This window comes from Drosophila ananassae, chromosome XL (genome assembly GCF_017639315.1).
Source record: "Drosophila ananassae strain 14024-0371.13 chromosome XL, ASM1763931v2, whole genome shotgun sequence".
NCBI lineage: Eukaryota > Metazoa > Arthropoda > Insecta > Diptera > Drosophilidae > Drosophila > Drosophila ananassae.
The window spans coordinates 15394095-15418381 of NC_057931.1; the positions used below are offsets into that span (position 1 = coordinate 15394095).

General features: G+C 40.1%; 1 protein-coding gene across 7 annotated transcripts in view; it reads right to left on the minus strand.

Annotated features, from left to right (window-relative positions):
• Positions 1-24287, minus strand: part of LOC6502898 (ras GTPase-activating protein 1) — a 135639-nt gene that overhangs the window by 36377 nt on the left and 74975 nt on the right. For all 7 annotated transcript variants that reach the window (XM_044716932.1, XM_044716935.1, XM_014905759.2 and 4 more), the window contains one exon: positions 18928-19777. In XM_044716932.1, coding sequence (XP_044572867.1) covers positions 18928-19777 — 850 coding nt within the window. The remainder of the gene's footprint in view (positions 1-18927; positions 19778-24287) is intronic.

A 24287-nucleotide genomic window follows, 5' to 3' on the forward strand; every position in this document is an offset into this window, starting at 1 on the left:
GAGGCGACACTTGGAGGAACGTCTATTCGAAGATTCGTCAAGAGGGGCACCCTGAAAAGAGATGTACTCTTCCGGTACTCTTGCAGTCCTTAGAGGGTGGCGCTTCTAAATATTTGCGTCCGCGAACGACGCCGTGCGACCTTATGACAGAGAAGCTGAGAATGCTCCCAACATGAGCACATAAGAACGGGCTTGGAGTTAATCCATTCAAGATAGAGCTCGTTCTGTTGACTAGAAAGTACAAAATACCAAATCTTAAGCTTCCGAAGGTCCTTGGGGAATCTTTAACCCTGAGTTGCAGTGCGAAATACCTAGGCATCATACAGGAAACTAAACTAGAAACTCAACACCGTAGAGGGAAAATAAAGGGGCAATTACGCTCTATACATGCCGCAAAGCGGTAGGCCTTAAATGGGGAATGTCCTCATAGATAGTCAGATGGTTATACACGGCTATCATTAGACGGATGTTTATACATTAGACTAATTCTATTTTACGGAGTTGTAGCCTTGTGGCCTGCCCTTAATAACTCTTTATGCAGAGAAAAATTTAGGACCATGCAGCATATGGCTGCCCTGCACTTCGGCGTAGCAGACTAAAACTTTTTATCCTAGATTCTTTATCTTGATCCTAGATTTGGATCTCACAAAGATCTCTCCGCGCGGCCTAGTAGCCTTCATCAGGAAAGCTGGTTGGGACAACGAGGCGCCGCTCAAGGAGTTTAGTTGCTTAAGTGATTTTGGGGGTCTTTAGTCTATCACATCGCCGCCTTAACCTACCTTACATGAAGTTGTGCCATTTCCGATCGTTCAGTTACAAGTCACCTATAGTCGGTCCATCCTTATGAAATATGGCAGATTGAATTAGTTTAAAAATAAAATATTTATAAAGTCTCAATCTTTTAGCTTAAAAAGCATTTGGCTTTTAGCCAAAGTTATGCCAGTTCCGATCATTCAGTTGTTTGACATTAATAAATTATCATAAGTTTAGACTTTAGTTTGATTTTGGAATTGAAGCTGAAAGGATTGTCTTGTATTAGCTTAGATATATATTTTAGGTTCCGTTTTAATAATTTTTTATTTTTTTACTTTGTTTATTTTTTTTTTGCTTTAAGTCTTTAAACTTGATGGGATCATTTTATTCTTGATCAGCATCAACAGCCGAGATGATATATTTATGTCCGTATCAACGCGTAGATCTTAGAGATTACAAAAGATCTAGGTCTTAGCTCTTTTCGCTCGGAACCAGCGCCCACTTGCTTCTTCGGCGCTACCGACACTGATTGATCGGAAATGCCATAACTTTGGTGTTTTTTAAGTTAGAGGGTTGTGACTTTCTACGGATTCCATTTTGGGCCATATAATCTGCCAAATTGGCCGATCTGCAAAACTTCATAAGGATCGGCCGACTATATCCAATAGACGTCATCTAACTGAACGATCGGAAATGGAACAACCTTAATTGCAAGTGTATATCAACTTCGGTTCCGCCCGAAGATAGCTTTCCTTTCTCGTTCTTCATAAATACGCCGGCAGCATAGTGACACACATCGCTTTCATGCCGGTCAGAATTCCCACACACCGACAAGCATACGTTCGACATAATTTGTAGATGGCCTGAGACTTGGCGTCGCGGCCTCATCGCACCAGGATACAATCGTGCATCGTGCGAAGCTACTTGCTTTGGTGTGGCAATGACTATACTCCCGAATATACTTGTTTACCCTGGCCTCAGGCTAAACCATCCTCTCCCCCGATGCTTTCCCTCAATTTGTGACCCGTGTTAGGGCCATGCTCCCGTAATCAACTCTTGCCTCATAATTATAATTTATTCGCCTGAAGACAGTTTAGGCTAAGTAGGGCGTTTAAATGTATGTCGTAAGCCCAATTTATAGTTATCTGTCTCGGCATAGCAATTGTACCAGCATTCGCACCCCTCGATTTTCTTTTCGCTTAGGAATGCTTTGGATAGAAAGTGCTGTTAGCCACCGCCAATTTCCTAGTCCCTAACCGCTCTGAAGTTCTATTGTCCTAACGTGCGGTACTCAATCCTGACTCACAAGTGCATTTAATTACCTCAAGCCTAGGGAACCATCTTCAGTTTAGCTGTGTCAAATCTTAGGTATCCGTATCCAGTATAACTAATGATGGGTTCTCAATTGAAGAATGGTTTTTAACGGTCTACTTGTAATCTCGATGCTCCAACTATTCTGCATAATTTACAGTGATCATGGCCACCAACATCACTGACCTTAACCCCGATATCACCTTAGACGTCAGCTGTTGGAAGGTTCCCACCAACATTTTCATCAGCTTCAGCGAATTGACTTATTCCTTGCAAGTGGAAAAACTTTAAGACTGGCGTAAGATCCTTTTTTATCAGCTTATGCTGTCTTCTAAGCCATCGATTGCGGGGTTTTATGACTGAGACGCTTTTCTTGCTTACGTCTGTGAGTTCCGCAGATGAATTCGTCACTAAGAAATTATTCAAGATCTCATGGCGGGGACTAATGGGATAAAAAAACATTGTTGCATCCTGCAGCTCCCTGGTGTTGTTATCCTTTCCTATGAATTACATTGGTTGCTTCATGTGGATAGTCGGGCAGAGAATTAATCTTAAGATTACGATGGTTTTTAATGCCAAGGAGTCAGTGCAAAGAAGCCTGTCTAGACAAACTTGACTCTCAGTTTGTAAGCTATCGACTTCAATCTTTGCACGCACAATACAAGTCGGAATGGTCGGGATCGGTCGACTGCTGACACATAACTGATTGATCGGAAATGCCATAATTTTGTTTTAATTTTGTGTTTTTGATGATATAATGTTCGGAGTTAATACAGATTCCATTTGAGAAAAAATGATCCGAACTACCAAATTTTATAGGGATTGGCCGATTTTATCAAACATCTGCAAAATAACTAAACTTTTGAAAATGAAACCTTGGTTTTTTAAAGATGCTTGGCTTTTTAGAAAATGGATTTAGTAGCAAAATTTTCATAAGGATCGGCCCAATATATCAAATGCTACTTTCGGCTCCGCTCGAATTTAGATTTCCTTTTAAATAAAGCATAATAAGTTTCGATATTTAACCTAAGTTCTTATCGCATTAATTGGTCGCAATCCGACCAATCCCCTTCCAAACATCGATTAAGATTCTATTGCCTAGATATGTCATTCTGAGTTACTGTAAGGCCGGGCAGTGACAATGGAGATGTTGTACTGTTTCTTCTTCATCCTCTTCCCCGCAATGCGGCAGGAGTCATTGTGGGGTGAGTTCATTGCCCCGTACTTTGTATAGTTACGTCAAAGCCGTATAGAGGGCGTCCCGGTCACTTCAGAGCATAAACAACATCCATGGCCGTGACTGTCTTCCTTTTGGCGTGTTCGGTGTGGGTGACGGCATCACGAATAACATTCTCCAAAAACACTATCAGGACTCCACGAGCTTCCTCGTAGACACGACCAGAGATGCGCTTCACACCGCCACGACGAGCCAAACGGCGAATAGCTGGCTTTGTAATGCCCTGGATGTTACCACGACTTTGCGATGACGCTTGCCGCCACCTTTTCCCAAGCCCTTGATACCTTTACCAATCATTTTTCAATCTTTTTTTATATCAACACACTGCACGAAGGTCACTGAAGCACTAATTTTCCCCTAACGACTCTGATAACCGGGCTGATACAGGTCTTGTCCATCATTAATTACTGTGATGTTCTTTTCTTTGAGATAAGGGATCGGAGATGGCGGGCCAGCCGGCAATTTAAAAAGGTGTCTCAGCTAAGCTGATTCTTTTTATTGAGAGCTTTTTTGAGTTGAAGTTTACATGAAGCTGTTGGTATACCAGTACCCTCTATTTTAGATTGGAGGGGCGTTGTGGTGTCATTCGGCCTGGGAACCAGATGAGGCGGATCAAATCGATCGATTTAATGGCTGCTTGGCCCGGTGCACCTAATTTGTTTTAGATGTTTGAGTGTTTCCTTAATGGCCATCATCTTGGCCTAAAAGACGGACGCTACAGAAAGTCTAAAAAAAAAGCTCTGACGCCTAATTATTCAGAGTATACTTCTACTGCTTCTTTGTTTTATAGTTTATAGTTAAACGTCACTGTCTAGCAATTAGGCAAAAGATCAATGAATCAATGAAGTGTTATCTACCCCACGAGCTGCCTTGGAGTGGGTATTGGTGTAATGGTAGACAACTAGGGCACATTCCTTTTTGGAGATTGTTTACATATCATGAAAATAAGCGAGTGAAGAGTTACATTTGTAGATTTACCTTTTTAGTAGGCATGTTGAGCGGGAGATATTTGGGTTGGGCTAAAAGTGCTTCTAAGATGTAGGCCAATGACTCTTTTGAGGGCCTTAAGCAGGAATGAGGAGACTGATTTATCTAAAGATTGACCGAATTGGGTATAAAGACAGCTAAGCGACAGCTGAAACTCTTTTTCCAAAACAGAACAATTGTAGGAACAGAATATGAGAAATCCATTATAAAGCGATTTCACCCGGCCGATTTTTCGCGCGGTTTCCACTGCATACGTACAGCCCACCTCCCTTCCAACTGACCGAGGGGCTAGATCCGAGAAAGTTTTATAGAAGAGTAGGAATAATATATCACGAGGAAAAGAGTTGACCAGATAAGTCGTTTAGTATAAAGGATTTAAGATTGTTAGTAGGGCAAAGTGACAAGATTTGGTAGAGACCATTGCAGTCCGAACATAATACCCAGAACGGATCGTGTTGGGCATATGTCGAACTACAATGACTGAGGAGTAGAGGACAAAAGTTTCTAGTCCTTCTACTAAGAAAATCAAAATTTAAGCGCATTAGTAAATGCTGGCTGTCTACATGTCCATAATTAAAATTATATAGAAATATGACACCCAGCATCGTTCTACGGTTGGTTAATGATGGTAAGTTGATTAGTAAAAGTCTACTACGATAATAGGGGAGGTGAAGATTTGCATCCCAATTAAGTCCCCTAAGAGCAAAAGTCAGGAAGTTTTTTTGTGTGATCTCGGTGTACTCCGTATTGAGGACTCCAGACACACGATCCATACTCAAGAATCGGACGGACCAGTGATGTATATAACGTTTTTGTTACGTACGGGTCATTAAATTCTTTTGACCATCTTTCAATAAAACCAAGCACACCCATAGCTTTATTAACCATGGTAGATATATGGTCGATAAACTTAAGTTTCAAATCTAATAGGACACCCAGATCGTTAACCTGAGTAAATCGTTCTAAGGCGTTCCCAAAGAGCAAGTACATAGCCTGATTAGGACTAGATCGATAAAATGACATGAGTTTACATTTCGATCCATTAAGCTTTAGGTTATTTGCTAAACACCAATTTTGAAGTTTATCCAAATCGGATTGAAGTCTAGACTGGGCGCTAGTGAATTTATACTGAAGACAAGGTTTAAAATCATCAGGGTGCATAAGTAAAATGAATTGTAAAAACTAAGGGTCCAAGATGGCTTCCTTGGGGCACCCCAGATGTGGAGCGGACTAAACATCTTTAAAGAAGATACGATGGGTTCTCCCAGATAAGTAGCTCGAAATCCAGATAAGAAGATCAGTTGGGAATCCCAAAAGACTGAGAAAAGACTGAAGAAGCGAATGGTTAACAGAGTCAAATGCTTTACTGAAGTCAGTGTAAATGACGACTGTTTTTAAGCCATTCCGGAACCCATCCGTGATAAAAGATGCTACCTCCAATAAGTTGGTGACCACTAGGTGGAGCGGCGCTTCATGAAGCCATGCTGGTACGGAGTTATTATTGAACTACATAGGTGTTGCAAATGTTGAGTGATAAGTTTTTCAAAAAGCTTTGGAATTGCTGACAATTTAGAGATGCCTCTATAATTTGCATCGTCGGATTTTTTTTCTTTTTTATGCAGCGGAATAATGAAAGATTCCTTCCAAATAAGAAGAAAGATCGAAGTTTCCAGCGATAGATTAAAGAGTGTAAATAGCGGTTTGCACAGAGCCTCGGCGCAGTTCTTCAGAACACAGCCTGGTACTCCATCAGGGCCTGGCGAATACACGGGCTTATCCTTAAGAAGATCCGATAACACACCATTTTGATCAAAAGATGGGAAAAATATAAGGTTGGATGATTGGATATAAAACGTGTAAGGCTGAGCTGGACTGGTGCTAGGTGAATACGTTGTTTGAAAAAACTGTGCAAAGAGATCAGCCATTGCCTGATCAGTGTGCGCATATAAGTTCTCAAACGAAAGCAGAGGCGGAAAAGATAAACTTTTGCACTTAGTTTTTACAAAACTGCTTCGGATCGTGTGTAAACTGAATCCGGCAGCGGCGAATGTAACTCCTATAATATTCTGCGTTATGCACGGTGAAATTGGACTGAGCTACTAAGTATATTGAATAACTTACTGTATATCCAGAAAATTAATGTTTATTTAAAAGCCCATTCATGACGTTCTTTAAATTAAAGTACTTCGTATACCAAGGCGGATTAGTTGAAGCGGACGGATATTTCCACGGCACGCGTCGAAAAATATATTCAAAGTGTATTAAAATTTTTGTAAGGCAATGTTTATATCCCCGCATGCCTGGAGATCGGACCAATCAAATTCAAAAATTAACTTTTTTAATTTCATAAAGTCAGCGTTACGGAAGAAACGAACTTTATAAGATTTAAGTGTAGACTTAAAGTCAATTAACCAATTGAAGCAATATAAAGAGGCAAAGTTCTGGAAAGAGTAATTCCATCAGGATCAGAAACGAAACATAAGTCCAATAGCCGACCTAATGAATTTCTAACGTGGTTAATTTGCCCGAGTGCAAGTCGAACATGCCCACAGGGAAATCGTAGTGGGAGTAAAGACGGTGAATTTTCAACATTTGACCACATGAGTTCTGGGATATTAAAGTCAGCCAGAGCTATCAGCTGTTCACCATCAGACAGACGATCAGAAACGAAACGAATAGCGGACAAATTTTGCCAGTATGTGGGCGGTTCAGACAAAGGTGGTGTGTAAGAAAAGGTGACTTATAAAGATTGACCGGACAAAATGATTTTGATTGTTTTTTTTATTCCCCAGCAGAAGGAACCTTTCGGATGGTTTTTTGTAGTTTGCTTAGGAGACCTTCGTTCCAGAGGTTTTCCACGTCATTGGCCTTTTCCCTATTGAATAGGGTGCAAAAAAGGTTAGTTCTAAAATATCCGAGGTATCATTTGTAGTGATTATTCCTTATTTACCCATTTTCCGCATTGTAGCTCCGTTGTTGCTCGTCGATGAGACTTTCAAGCGATTTCTATGAAATGTGAAATACGTTCACATAGCCAACAAAAGATGATAGTTAAGGGCGATGAAATCGCCACATTAAACGACTTTACGCAAACAGTGTAATTTTCCATTTAAAAAAAAATTTAAAATATAATAATAAAAATTAACCTTCGACCTCTGTTCAAAAATGTTATTAAATGTCAAATAGAGCTACAGAAAGCAGAAGAGCACAAATGTAAACAAATAAGTGCAAATACATAAATGCTGAATATGAACTGAATATGTAAAGAAATAAACAAAAACGAGAAAGGAAAGCTAACTTCGGGCGGATGTCAAGTTTACTCTAGCAGTTCCAAATATTTTTATTAAATTCTTTTTCGATTAAATTTAGTGATTAATATTTTCAAAATTTTACTTAAAGTTGATTAATTAGTTTATAACAACAAAGAAAAGCTAACTTCTGGCAAAGCCGAAGTTTATATACCCTTGCAGTTAAATAGCAGCTTATATTATTTTATATATATTGGATTGTATATAGTTGTCCGATCCTTATGAGAATTTCATTGATTCGATAATCAATTTTCGAATAAAAATTTTAGAAACAGCCCCAAGCATCTTTAAAAATATCAAGGATATAACTGAACGATCGAAAATGGCACAACGTTGCTATTTTTAAAGATTCTTAGAACTGCTTCCAACTTTTTTATAAGAAAATTGATTCGATGGTAAAATTCTCATAAGCATCGGTATACGATCTGATATATGTATATCGCGGCTTGGCCCGGTGTACTCGATACCGTCACCTTATGTTCTAGAGAGTATCGAGTCGGGAAGAACGGCATTCCTAGCCAATTAGATGAGCCGGTTTCGATAGAGTCGTTACCAATCTAATTGCTTGTTAGGTACAGCAAAGATTAAAAAAATCTTATTTAAATCCGTTCAAAGGGATGCGCTTCTTGGTGCTTGTGAGGTCAGTACACGACTGCCAGTTCCGAGCTTTTATTTCAATATCTTTCTTTCTTATCTCTATTCTTAGGCTATGCTTATACATGTAGGTTACAATTAAGGGTATGCGAATTGTGACTATGTATTGTATATATGTGTATATATATACAATAAAAGCAGCTGCTACCTAACTACAAGGGCACATAAACTTTGGTTCGCCCAAAGTTAGCTTTCCTTTCTTACTTTGCTTATTTCTGTTAAATTATTTATTTATTATTATTTATTAATTATCCCTTTTACCCTTGCAGAGGGTATTATAATTTTGGTCAAAAGTGTGCAACGCAGTGAAGGAGAAATCTCCGACCCTATAAGGTATATATATTCTTGATCAGGATCACCTCCTGAGTCGACATGAGCATGTCCGTCTGTCCATCTATCTGTCGGTTTCTATGTAAACTAGTCTTTCAGTTTTCAAGCTATCGAGTTGAAACTTTGCACACACCCTTCTTTTTCTTGCAGGTAGTATATAAGTTGGAACGGCCGGGATCGGTCGACTATATCCTATAACTACCAAATAACTGATTGATTGGAAATGCCATAACTTTGGTGTATCCACAAAATCTGCATAGGGATCTACTTATCTACAAAATTTTGGAAGGATCGGCCGACTATATCCTACAGCTGTCATTAAAATATCGGAATTGGCATAACTTTGGTGTTTTTTAAGTTAGAAAGATGGGACTTGATACAGATTCCACTTTGGGCAAAATAATCAGATTTGCCAAATTTCATAAGGATCGGCAGACTATATCCAATTGCTGTAATATAACTGAACGATCGGAAATGGAACAACCTTAACTGTAAGGGTATATCAACTTCGACTCCGCCCAAAGTTAGCTTTTCTTTCTTGTTATTATTTATTTTTGTTAGGGGATTTAATAATTTTGGTCAAAATAAGAGAATGAGTCAGGATTACCTCCTGAGTCGGTATATTTTTGCCAGTCTGTTTTAACTCAAACTAATCTCTCAGTTTAGAATTTATCGACTTCAAACGTTTCATATACCTTTCTTTCCTTTTTCACACATTTGATTGACCGACAGATTGATCGGAAATTCCATAAATTTGATATTTTTTAACCTATAAGGTAGGTTAAAACACTATCACATTATCATAATGTTAATATAATATCTGCCATATATTATAAATATAGTCGTGATATACTTTTGTGTTTTTTATGGTAGAATAATGAGACTGATAGGTGTACTAAGGTGCGTTCCAAAGTTTACTGCTTAGTCTGCTTCAATACAGCTTTTTGCACGATCCAAAAGCATGTCGAACGAGTGTAAAATCTTTAGCATAGTTTTTAAAACTGGCATCGTGGAAGAGACGTAGCTGCGCACAAATGTTGTCTTTATGCCCAAGGCAAGAAAACCCCGTCAATATGACAAGTGCTCTTCCAAGAACTACAGACCAATAAGTCTCTCGACCTTTCTTAAGGAAATGAAGAGGCTCATAAGCCTCCATCTTCATCTGAACATTAAAATGAATAATAATATGACTGTTCACAACCATGAGGTCACCATTATCGATGAGAAGGCGCTTAGTGACAAGGAATATGCGCTCATTGCTTTTCTAGACATCGAAGGTGCTTTCACAACATCTTGCAATGCTCAATAACCGATGCACTGAGGGGACTAGGAGTAGACATTCGATCCGTAGGTATAACGACGGCCAGCTCACAGAGTTTATGGGAACGTTCTTCAGAATTAATGTATTCGACATGATTTCACGAGCCCAAATATAATACAAATAGCTTTACATAATTTATTCCTTCTTTATTCAAAGGCCTTGATTCTTTACACTTTACACTTTATTTACGTATGTTCTGCTCTTCCTGACAGGACTACCTTCCTTCGGCTCGTGGTTCTCTTCGTTCGGTACGGCGCCCTGTTCGGTTCGGCGTCTGTTCGCAGAAACAGACATTCCGTCCGCAAGCGTCCCTGTCGCGTACTTTAAGTTAGACTTTCACCAGAAAACCCTATATTGGGCAACACATAGCTTTAAGCATTACAAATCCGCTAGTTCCGATAAAATCAAACATGCAAAAATCCAACATGCGCGCGAAATTCCAATAAACTGGCTCTTACATATCTTTGAAAGACCTCTGTCTTTAGGAAAACTTTCACAGCCTTTGCTATTTATACTTTATATATTTAAAAGACCAGTAGACCAAAGACCAAAGACCAGTCTTTAGTAAAATATTAACATCACTGCCTCAAATAGCGAAATGTATTTATACCCAAAACATAGTGTCGTCGCATAGGACACCAAACGACCTTAAACAAATCATCTTTTCTGCTTAAGACTCTAGAAAAAGTTTAAGGCCTTCGTCAAAGATCCACTCTCAGATCAACCATTATATCTAATTATTCTCGGGCAATTTCTCAGAAAGAATACGCCCTCATGTCTTTTTAAGATATAGAAAGGGCTTTCCACAACGTTCTCCAACGCCATGACGGCTCTTGGGGTAGATATCAGCTAAGTGGAACTCATTGTTCAATGAGTAGCTTTCAGGAAAGTGACGTCTTCACTAGGCACTTCATCCCTTATACGGGCTGTCTGCAGAAACTTTGGAGGGAGGAGTCCACTTCCCTCTTCTACGGAACATAGTTGTCAATTCGATTCTACGTAAAATTCTGCCGTTTTTTCTTCTGTCCAGCGAGTGCCTTTTTTAAGTTTTTTAAGTAAGCACAGCCCTGTGACCGTTTTGCCCTTCTCCAGGAAGTCGATGTAAATCACACCTTGTGAATCCGGGGAAAAAAAAACTGTGGCCATCAACTTTCCGGCCGATGGGACAGTCTTCGTCTTCCTCGGAGGAGGTTCGCGGGTTTCGACCGTTCCTTGGTCTCTGGTGTGTACCAGTGGATCCATGTTTCGTTGACGGTGAAACTCGTTCGGATTGCCCTCAAACAGGGTCAAAAACTGCTCTGATGTGTTCTCAAGGTTGCTTTTTTTTGACCGGAGTGAGCAACCAGGGCACCCATTGCGCCAAATTTCATTCAGTCTTAGCTATTTCGCGCATTTTTGTCTCGTTATCCTCCGAGGTAGCCGTTTTCGGGGCACTTGGGCGTGCCTTAATTTTTGACGGTCGCCATCGAAGCAGAAGAGTCAATGTTCACAGCATCCAAGCGCCCTTTGATTTCGCTGAGCGATTTCTCTTAAAAAACCAAGAATCGAATCACCGATATTGCTCTTTCTCCATTTGTCTAAAATCCGCGGACACGTCTGATTTCACACGCAGTCAAAACAAAACTACCATTTCGGCTGAAATTTTGACGGTAGCCGTCTACGAGTACTACACGACAGTTAATTTCTCTTGCGGTAAGGCTGCATCGGACTGCCCTCGTAAGATGGATGTGTACGGCTATAGTCAGTCCCATACTACTGTATTTAGTGCTGGAATGGTGGCCAGCCCCCAAAAAAAAAATTGTATGAAGAAACTGAAAAAATCCAGCGAGCAGCAACACTATGTATCAGCGGTGCAATACGATCCACACCGAATGAAGCCCTAAATGTCATACTCAGCTTACCAAATCCAGGACTAGCTGGATTAAAAGAAAAATTAGCGGCTATCAGGCTAAGGAAAACCTAGCAATGGAGCAATGGAACTCAGCAATAACCCACCTCAACAAGGGTCACTTCACCATTCTACTAAACGACCCTTTCATTTCCAGCAGTACTGTACTCCCAGGGAGTACCCACAAGCACTCTTCCAGACCCTCATTCCAGATAGAGAGGAGTGGGAGGATCTAATCCCAGGCCCTGAGAACGCACTAAGCTCCTCCATCTTCCACCTTCCTCCACCTAAGCTTCTTCTAGGAGGAGGGATAAACTCAAAACAACTAGGCATCAGAGCCTCTTTTAGACTACCCAATCACTGAAGCGTATTTCGAGATGAAGTGATAGCTATAAGGGAAGCACTAAAATACCTAAACATATACAACTCCACACAAAGAGGAGTCAATATATACGTTGATAGCCAAGCGGCTATAAAATCGATCAGCTCGATCACCAGCAACTCCAAAACAGTCTCAGACTGCAGGTCATCACGATATGGCAAACCAATATGACATAAGCCTCACCTGGGTCCCTGGACACAGGGATATCACTGGCAACTGTATAGCAGACGAATTGGAGCGTCTATTTATTCGGCTGCTATTTAAAACTATTGATAGCATAACACAGTTTCAAGCATCTTCAAAAATAACAAATAACAAATAGTCGGACGATCCTTATGAAATTTAGCAGATCGGATTGCCCAAAACTGAATCCTTAGAAAGTCCCATCTATCTAGCTTAAAAAAACCAGAATATAGTTGACCGACACCGGCCGTTCCGACATATATACTGCCTGCAAACAAACGAAGAATTTATGAAAGGTTTCAAGTCGATAGCATACAATTTGAGAGACTAGTTTGTGAAGAAACAGACAGATAGACGGACAGACGGACATGCTCATATCGACTCAGGAGGTGATCCTTATCAAGAATATATACATTTTAGGGTCGGAGATGTCCCCCCACAGCGTTGCACCCTTTTGACCAAAAATTTTAATACAATATGTAAGGGTATACAAATTTTTAAGAATAGACGCATCAGATGTAGCTATCGGGGCAATATTATTGTAACGTCGGCGATAGGTCAGCATAAGTGGCAACGCGGGAACGATTCTGGCGCGCAGTGGGGAAGTTCATTCGGTCAAATAAATGTTACCTGCTCCAATTGGCTTCTCCCCGACGGCTCTACTTGGTTGGGCTTTGCGTTTTTTTGCTTAGATTCTTACACTTGATTAAAACTTCCTTTGGACTGTCGGGCTCTTTAAAGGCGGTTATTCACACTTCAGGGTCCTTGGATTTCACTGTCAGGGCCCCTTCACTGTTAGGGTCCCTCTCTTGATCTCTCAATCCACATGGCCCCTCAAAAACGTAACGTTTGATGGGTCAGATATGATTCCTTCTGCCTATTACATAATTTACACGAATACAATGTACCCTTATACTCTACAAATCCTGGGTATAAAAATAAACGCAACGTCGGACAGACTGCAAAAATTCAGAATGGGGTCGACAGTTTAATCGGAATGATTAAAATTCCAATAGAAGCGTGTTTCAGAGGGATATGTCATGTATTAAGAATTTATATATGTGAATATAACATTTACAATAGTATATATTTAATCTAGTGGCTCTAATGTCTGTTCAAGATTTAACATAGTTAATCGTAATTTATTCACTTTCCATCACATATATTTCCATAAAACTAATCGACTTTTGACAAATTTTGGAATACAAATTATATAATCAAAAGAACACCACCAAAGGTTGGTGTTATTTATTCATATCGGACCCACCACAACTGCGTGAAAGAACATCTACAACAATAGTGGACCTCTTTAAGGGGGCAGAATGGTTTGAGACTTCAAACATTTATTTTTTTCAGACATTTTTTATCAAGGCGTTCGGCCGACTGTCGTCGCATGCAGACGTGTTTTTTATTGTGCTCCGGGAAAAAATATTCAATAAAATCATAAAAGAGCAGTGACTGGTCTAAGAAATCTACAATAACGCGAAAAGACGCTTTTTGCGATGAAATCGCTAATGTTTATATTGATTAATTAATTAATTAATTAATATAAAACACAACTCTCAAAACTCAAACTAAATCAACCTCGACTGCAATGAGCTGAAACGACGTTCGCACACAACGTCAACGTGAGCAAGACGAGAGACGGCTCTCAGTACAAAGAAACAACGCGTACTTCTCTTTTAAAGCAACCGAAAACCATGCAAGCTCTGATCAAGCGCGGTCAATTACCCCCAACTTGACCGAATTCTTAAACGTAGAGAGCGAGAGAGCGCGTTCCTGCTCCCCCTCGATACCATCGATGTCTCTGCAGCCAAAGAGTGCAGTAGCTAGCACCTCAATTTTTTTGACAACGTCAACAGTAACAACAACAACAACCGCAACTGTATCGACAGCGCGTTTAACGACGTCATCAGCTAGCAGCGCAAATAGTAATACGTCCGCGCTGCCCGAAAACCAAAACAAAAACAATGACTATATTAAGCCGGCTGTGCAGACTGGCATGGATCGCTACATCCAAATCAAAAGGAAGCTGAGCCCCCTCAATTCCAAACGCAAAATAACCCGTGGCAATGCTAGCCTAGCAGCAAAAGAAACGCCCATTAACTCAAACCGATTTAAAATCTTGGCAGACGCCGATGAGGTTGAGGCGGGCGAATCCACTGAAGTTGAGAAAAGGAAGCCAAAACCTCCGCCTATCTATATACGCGAAAAAAGTTCCAATGTTCTTGTCAAAAAAATTATTGAGCTTATTGGTAAGGATAACTTCCACATAATACCCCTTGTAAAAGGCAACATTCAAGAAACAAAAGTTCAAATGAAGCCTGAAGATAACTTCAGAGTATTATCAAAATATCTTACCGAAAATAAAAAGAACTTTTACACGTATCAGCTAAAAAGCAGCAAGGGCCTGCAAGTCGTACTTAAGGGCATAGAGCCCGAAGTAACGCCTGCAGAGATAAAAAAGGCGCTACAGGAGAAGGGTTTTAGCGCCAAGACAGTCTTTAATATCCTTAACAGGGATAGAAAGCCGCAGCCACTCTTTAAGGTTGAGCTCGAACCAGAAACCAAGCTCCTGAAGAAATACGAAGTGCACCCAATATACAATCTTCAGTACCTGCTGCACCGCAGAATTACAGTTGAGGAACCGCACAAACGCAATGGCCCGGTACAATGTGCGAACTACCAGGAATATGGCCATACAAGGTCATACTGTAAACTGCGCCCGGTGTGTGTAGTTTGCGGAGAGCTTCATGACTCCGCACACTGCCCAGCGAGCTGCTAATTATAGAGGATGCCCAGTCTATAAGGAGCTGAAAAGTCGCATCCACCAGAAAGGAATAGCTACCCGCACCCAAAATGGACAGTTCACGGCGTCCAGATCAAACCCTGAAGTCTTCTTCTCGACTGCAGCCAGATCCTCACTAGGACCCATTAACTCTGACAAAAATTTGACATACGCAAGCGCCTTAAAATCAGGACCGGCGACACCTGCCTCAAGAAGCTCATTTCTGCAATCAGCATATCAAGAACCGAACACGGCTCAGCAACATCAACCAACAGAGCAGCCAAAAAGCAACTTTGAAGCTATGATATGCAGCCTACAACAAAGCCTGACGGAATTTATGTCGTTTATGCGCACAACTATGCAAGATTTAATGCGAAACCAAAATCTATTGATTCAAATGCTGGTTTCACAACAATCCAAATAATGGCGTTCCTACGGATATCTACGTGGAACGCTAACGGCGTTTCGCAACATAAACTTGAGTTAGCTCAATTCCTACTCGACAATCATATCGATGTAATGCTGCTTTCGGAAACACACCTTGCAACCAAATACAATTTTCAACTGCGAGGATATTCATTCTACGGAACAAATCATCCAGATGGTAAAGCACATGGTGGGACTGGAATTCTAATCAGATGCCGCATAAAACACCATTATCAAAACAAATTTGCTAAAAACTACCTACAGGCCACATCTATAAATATACAACTAAATACTGGCAACCAACTTACACTAGCCGCCGTATACTGCCCCCCTCGCTTCAATATAGCTGAAGATGAGTTTATGCAGTTTTTCAACACACTTGGAGACCACTTCATAGCAGCAGGAGACTACAATGCCAAGCACACACACTGGGGATCCCGTCTCGTGACTCCAAAAGGGAAGCAGCTCTATAATGCAATTATCAAAGCCAAGAACAAGCTCGACTATGTTTCTTCCGGCACACCAACATACTGGCCGGCAGACCCAAGGAAACTACCAGATTTAATAGACTTTGCGATTACCAAAAACATCCCTAAAAATCTGATAAGCGCCAATTGCCTTTCGGATCTTTCATCTGATCACTCGCCTGTCCTGTTTATTCTACTGCGACATCCAGGAACATTGGAACAACCATTAAAATTGACCTCACAGAAAACCAATTGGGTTAAGTACAGAAAATATATCAGCTCACACATTGAGCTAAGTCCTCTTGAGTCTGTACTCGTCTCTGCAGCTCGAGCCTCAACATCGCAAACTATAAATACACAAAGCAATAAAAAGACAAATCTACAAATCGAACAGCTCGTTCTCGAAAAGCGGCGTTTACGTCGCGAGTGGCAACTCCACAGATCGCCATCTGCTAAGCAAAGCTTTAGACATGCCTCATGTCAACTTACTAAAGCCCTACAGCAAGAAGAAGATTATGTCCACCGCCGCTATATAGAGCAATTGTCAACTTCTAGTACAAAACACTCACTATGGAGAGCTCACCCAACTCTAAGCTCACCGAAAGAAACCGTGATGCCTATTAGAAATCCCATAGCGATGCAGACAGAGCCAGCACGTTTGCCAATCACCTTAAAAATATCTTCCAACCAAATCCGGCCACTAGTGTCTTTACTTTGCAGACTTTACCATATGAGCCTCAGCTTCAACATGAACCAATCGAGTTTCGCCCAAACGAAATCGCTAATATCATCAAAAACCAACTAAATCCGAAAAAATCACCAGGCTGTGACCTCATAACTCCCAAAATGATCATTGAGCTTCCATATTGCGCCGTCTGCACTATCACCCAGCTCTTCAATGCCATCCGGGAAAAGACCACACAATTCCCACGTCGTATAGACCTATAAGCCTACTTTCATGCTTATCCAAACTCTTTGAGAAATGCATTCTGACTCGAATAAATACACACCTAAGGATCCAGGAAGGAATCCCGTCACATCAGTTTGGGTTTCGTGAAAAGCACGGAACAATTGAGCAGGTCAACCGGATAACAGCAGAAATTCGGAATGCATTCGAAAAACGGGAGTACTGTACCGCAATATTTCTAGATGTCTCTCAAGCATTTGATAGAGTCTGGCTAGAAGGTCTAATGTACAAGATCAAGACAATGCTCCCTTGTAATACCCACAAGCTTTTAGAGTCTTACCTTTACGACAGAAAATTTGCTGTGAGGTGCAACACAGATATATCTGACGAATTCACTGTTGGAGCTGGAGTTCCTCAAGGAAGTGTACTCGGACCAACATTATATGTTCTCTACACAACAGAAATCCCGACATGCTCACGACTAACAACATCCACGTTTGCTGATGATACAGCTATTCTTAGCCGCTCAAAATGCCCGATGCAAGCAACTGCGCAGCTAGCTCTTCATCTGGTGGATGTTGAAAAATGGCTATCAGACTGGCGAATTAAAGTAAACGAACAAAAATGCAAGCACGTTACGTTCACCTTGAATAGGCAAAACTGCCCGCCCCTTACGCTAAACAACACCCTACTCCCGCAAGCAAACGAGGTAACATATCTAGGAGTACACCTCGATAGAAGACTCACATAGCGTCGGCACATAGAAGCTAAAAGAACCCACCTAAAGCTTAAAGCCAGCAGCCTTCATTGGCTTATCAACGCTCGGTCTCCCCTTTGCCTTGAATATAAAGTCCTGCTGTATAACTCGGTACTTAAACCTATATGGATGTACGGCTCCCAGTTATGGGGGAATGCCAGCAATAGCAATATTGACATAGTCCAGCGAGCTCAGTGGAAGATCTTGAGAACAATCACCGGGGCACCGTGGTACGTTCGCAACGAAAACATACATCGCGACTTAAACATTCTTCCAGTCAAAGATGTGATCGCAGAACAGAAGGAAAAGTACTTTAGCAAGCTATTGTCGCACCCTAACCACCTGGCGAGAGGTCTACCAAGGTTGAGCAACCAATCACGACTTCGTCGCAATGACCTACCCACCCAGCGACCGTCTTGAGGAACGCGCAACCATAATGCAGTCTTAGTCTACTGTTAGTTAAATGTTAATGTTAAGATTTGAAAACTTATTGTTAGTCTCAAAATTAAGAGAAGATCCAATAAATAAAAGCAAAGTTTAATTAAAAAAATATCCATATCCATATACTTTCAATTGCTTTTAAAACTTTAGACGCGTTTTTCTCAAAACAACTTTTTCAAGTCGGATCTAAATAAAATTTTTCACAAATCTTTAATGCAATAAATACTTGCGGATGAACGAACGTTTTTTTACCATTTTTACGGGCAATAGTGGGCTGATTTTTATGTAAAAATGGTACCTCCGACTTTACAACCACGCCAAAAATTCAAAATCGCATATTTTTCAAAATGGTTTCGTTCATCCGCACAAGAAACTAATATTTTAAGTAAATCAATTCAATTTTTAAGGCCAGACTTCAAGCACAGCAAGATAACAATTTTTTGAAGCGACTCCGGCCAACTGCCCGTCACGTGATAAATAATAATTATTTCTTAACAAAAAAATCCTAGATACTCTCCAAATATGTATCGTGTAAAAAAATTGATATATTCACTCAGAAATGAAAAAAAACATCGCAAAAATCTGTTTTTTTCAGCCTCTGAAACCATCCTGCCCCCTTAAAGGGCACACTAAAAATTTTATTATTTTTTTGAAAATTATTTATATTTATATTAATAATAATAATAATAATAAATATAGCCTTCTGTTGTATGTATGATGCTGGTGTAAAATTTATTTAAGAATATTTAGTAATTTAAGGGATTTTGTGTTGTGTATTTTTACTTACTCAAGTATGAACTCCTCTTCCCAAACAGGCTCTGGAGCTATTTTGACGCGCGTTTTGCCCACTTTAACCTGATTAAGAGAAATGCTGCAGTAAGGATGTGGTACTAATTTAAATGGTAAACGATGTGCTTCAAGTACGTGTAAATTCAGACAACGCAATTCTCGAAGACGAGAAACCTTTTTTTGAGCACGACTAAGTTGTGAATCACATTGTGCTTTCAGTGCGTTTATCCATTCTACGTAACTCTCCTGGCTAGGAGAGCAAAGATAAGTTACTGTAGCCAGGCAAGGTAGTGCTCTCTCTACAATTTGAAAGCAAAAGGGACGCTCCCATAGAGAATCGTGGCACTGATACAGATATGCACACGACAAATCAATCAGACCTTTCGGTTTTGTTTTTTTGGGATTATCATAAAAACAAAGTTGAGTCTCAGATCCATCATTGATAAGAGCAAAGTAAAGTTGTTTCCATTTTGCAGTTTTATCAGATTTCTTGTTTAAATGCCCATGGTGTTTGATTCCTTTTATTTTCTTTAAGCCAATTTGATCACGGCACTCACGTAGTGTTGCATAAATTTTTTCAGCGGCTTTTTCAACTACATACTGTTGATTGAACTCAGGCTGTACACCGTTGACAACAGGATGGTTCAGTGAGTGGCCTTCCACAATTTGTTCCTTACGATATCTGTTTATTACTGCATCCAAGCATTCAAAAGTACGTCCACCCATTAAATATCGCACACCTTTTTTCTCAATACGAAATCTTTGAATTTGGTTATTGATATGAAAAAAAAGCGAGTAATCGCCTGGAGAATTATCACTGGGACGAACTAAAAAACTTCCTGGTCCAGCTAAAACGAAAAAATATTTTATTTTAAAAGAATTTATTCAATCAATTGTTGAGTTGATATAAAAGGGAGAGAGTATCATCTCTGATCCCATAAAGAATATATATTATATTACCGGTCAGCATCATTATCCAAGTCGATAAAGCCATGTCCGTCTGTTCATCATGTCCGTCTGAGATGCGAGGATCTCAGTCTATGAAAGACATTGCTACAAGATTTTGCCTGAAGACTTCTATAATATCCACTTAGATCAAGTCATGCGTCAAAATGATGACACGTCCTCAGCCAACAAAGAAACAACAACAAAGACCTTTACACTTAAATTTGGCTTCCCCACTTAAATGTTTCAGTTGTCAAAACCATACACAAATTTGACAAAAAAAAAATTCTAAATAAAACTAGAAAGGAAAGCTTACTTCGGGCGGAACCGAAGTTTATATACCCTTGCAGTTAAGGTTGTGCCATTTCCGATCGTTCAGTTAGATGACGTCTATAGGATATAGTCGGCCGATCCTTATGAAGTTTTGCAGATCGGCCAATTTGGCTGATTATATGGCCCAAAATGGAATCCGTAGAAAGTCACAACCCTCTAACTTAAAAAACACCAATTAATAACACTATAATTATTATTAATATTTATTTTTATTTATGGTAATTTGTGTTGCAGTAGAAAATCATAATTTTTTCAAGGAAGCTACTTGTAAAGCCTTGGCGTTTATCACCACAATTCCATTGCTCTTGACAATGGAAGGCCCCTCGCTTCCATGGAAGTTATTATTTCGGTAATTCTATTAAAATTCGATTTTATAAATTTAAAATCCTGATGTTGAGGATTTCTCATCTGGTTTTTGTTGCCCTGTGTATTTTTTAAAAAAATTGGATGAATGGATATTTGATGCTTTTGACCTGTTATGAAAAGCAGTAGTAATGTGCTGCTGCAATTATAAAAAATTAGAATGATACAAAACTTTAGGACTAAATGTCACCCTTTTTTCACCAATTTTACAAAATGCATCATTTTCGAAATTTAATTGCATATTTTTTGCATATTTTTTGAATAATTTGTGCATATTTATTGCATATATTTTGCATATTTATACCCTTGCAGAGGGTATATAATTTTGGTCAAAAGTATGCAACGCAGTGAAGGAGACATCTCCGACCCTATAAAGTATATATATTCTTGATCAGGATCACCTCCTGAGTCGATATAAGCATGTCCGTCTGTCCGTCTGTCCGTCTGTCTGTCTGTCCGTCTGTCTGTCTGTCTGTCGGTTTCTACGCAAACTAGTCTCTCAGTTTTGGAGCTATCGAGTTGAAACTTTGCACACATCCGTTTTTTCCTTGCAGGTAGTATATAAGTCGGAACGGCCGGGATCGGCCGACTATATCCTATAGCTGCCATATAACTGATTGATCGGAAATGCTATAACTTCGTTGATTTTTAAGATAGAGGGTAGGGACTTTCCACACATGTTATATTTGACCAAAATATCTTATGTACAAAATTTCATAAGGATCGGCCGACTATATCCTATAGCTGTCATAGAACGATCGGAATTGGCATAACTTTGGTGTTTTTTAAGTTAGAAAGATGGGATTTGGTACAGATTCTATTTTGGACAAAAGAATTTGATTTGCCAAATTTCATGAGGATCGGTCGACTATATACGATCTGCTATATATCTAATAATATAAGATGGGTGGCGCCACCTAGCGGACTGCGACTCAACTGCAAGGGTATTTAAACTTCGGCTCCGCCCGAAGTTAGCTTTCCTTTCTTGTTTTAATATATATTTAAAATTCTAACATTTGAAAAATGTAATGTCAAAATACAAAATTTGGCATCAAATGGATAAAAAATAAGAAAACATGCACATTCCGAGGTCTACTTATATGGACCCAGGGGTGATCTAGTCAAGAATATATACGAGGGTTGCTATATTTATTTCTGGCCTAATAATTAGAATGAGAATATTTATGATTAAAAATGGTTTTATTGTTTTTCAAAGTATTATCCAGCAAGACTAATTCACTTTTGCATGCGCTCTAACCAATTGTCGAAGCACTTTGTCCACTCCGATTGAGACACCTCTATAACATGGTTTTTGAACGCTTTAAAAGCATTTTCTGGCGTCGAAAATCGTTGATAACGCATTTTTCTCTTGATGTGCGGGAATAAAAAGAAGTCATTGGGTGCCAAGTGAGGGATGTATGGCGGATGTCCCATCAATTCGACATTTTGGCCGGTCAAAAAGGCGCTGGTTTGAGCTGATGTGTGAGAGCTCGCATTGTCATGGTGCAGAATGATCCGTCTTCTCTTGATCGTTTTTCGAATTTCACCGAAGATTTCAGGCAAACAAATTGTGGTGTACCACTCAGAATTGACCGTCATACGTTGCACAAGCGGAACTGTCGCCACATGACCTGTTTTACCGATGAAACAGGCCACCATTTGCTTCGAAATGCTTCTTCCACGAACAACTTTCGTTGGATTTGGCTCGTCTTCGATGACCCACGCGGTCTATTGTTGTTTTGTTTGGGGCTCATAAGCATGGATCAATGATTCGTCACCTGTGACGATCTTATAAACGTCTTTGAAACACCGCGATTGTATTTTTTCAAATTTTTTTTGCATCAATCCACACAAGACTTTTTTTGAGCGATTGTCAAATTGTGCGGGATCCAACGAAAGCAATTTTTTGCATTATTTTGCATTATCAGTTCATGCACGGCGTAATTGTTCTCTGGAACAACGACTGTGTTTGGACGACCTTCGTCTTCGAGCGAGCGTCGGCCACGATTGAATTCATTATACCAGTTTTTCACAGTGCTTTAAGATGGTGCTCTTTCGCCATACAAAGATTTAAGTTCATCGATGCACTATTATCGTGTTAATTCACTTCGAAAGCCGTAAAATAAATTAATTCCATTTTCTGCCAAATTGATTTTTTCAACTGTAAACAACACAAATAATGAAAACGTCATTTGGCGCCAGGCAACACTTAGTACGGCCTAGGCCAGAAATATATATAGCAACCCTCGTAAGCTTTTGACACTATCTTTTCTTTTGACTGGATCATCCCATGTCAAATTTTTTCCAAAGCGTTCACTGTTGATCCGACCGCTCACACACTTGACCACCATAAGCCAGACGGATTCTTGCCAACCATGCTTCCATGCTTGGAAGTTCATAAACCATGCTTGGAGTTTTTATCACTAGAGCAGTTTTAGATGATCGATTCATTATGCAATTAGCCATTTGAATCGCTTCTGCCCAAAACGACTCTAAGTCCACATGTACGAAGCATATTTATCGCCATATCCACAAGAGTCCGGTTAACTCGCTCCGCCACTCCATTTTGCTGTCGAGTAAATCGTATGTTACTGTTATCTGTCGCTTGATTTCATTGGTCCTAAGAAAATCGTTGAAACGTTTGTTGTTGAATTCGCCGCAGTTGCACTTCTTAATTCCTTTTTCTTCAATCCTGTTTGCAGCTCTGCCATACTTTTGAACTGTACAAACTTGAACCTTCTCCAAACCTGATACCATTCCTTTTTCACGAATTTGCACAATTCAGATGACCATATCTATTATACCAAACTACCGCATTGTCCTGGTCTGACAAATTCACATCCTCGGTACAAGGTGTGTAACGTGTCAACAATTTACGGGCTCAACACATACGCGCCGTTACTCCCAAGTCCACGCCCCAGTTGGTACTTCGTAACTCATTCGCCTCTGCCATTGCCAAAACTCTGAACGACTGAGCATCTTATTCCTTGCGGCTTTTATCCCTAACCGGGTTACTACATATATTTAAATGTCTTCGCTGTCCGCAGATATAACATTTTACTTTCGTCTTTTTTTCAGCTATTCAGTCTTCGGCGGCGCATGCGCTAGATATGCTAACGTTCAATTCCTCTACGCTTCCCCTCCTCTAGAAGCTTGATCTTCAACTGTTCAAGAGTCGGTGGTTACACTGTTTTCGATATGGTGTTACACTGTGTATCACACAATCTATTTTATGAAACTGTCTCAGTATACCACTGAAGTCGTCAATGCTGAGAGCTGACACGGTTGGCGGTTCAGGGACCGAAATGCCACTTGTAAGAAGATTGACGTGTGGGTGTGAAATTTGGTGGTCATGCAGCTTCCGAGTACCAGCGCCGGCGGCAGCTGCTCTAGTTTAACGAAGCTGTGAATTTGCATCCCGGTCGACATTCGCGAGCTGTGTTTCCAAACTTTTGATCATACCAGCAGTAGTCAACTTCGATATGTTTAGTTGCTGAAGACGACTGTAAACGCGAGCGTGATGTCGAGTTGCCATTCATAATGCTTATGCGCACTTATGTGTTTTGAGAATGAGACGGCCAGTGTCGATGCTGAATTTGTCCTTTGGTCTATGGGGTCACCACTTTACTCAACGTGTAAGTTTAGTTGTGCTTTAATAATGAGCATATACTTATAACTATTTTAATACATATTACGGCGCGTCGCTTATCTTCAACC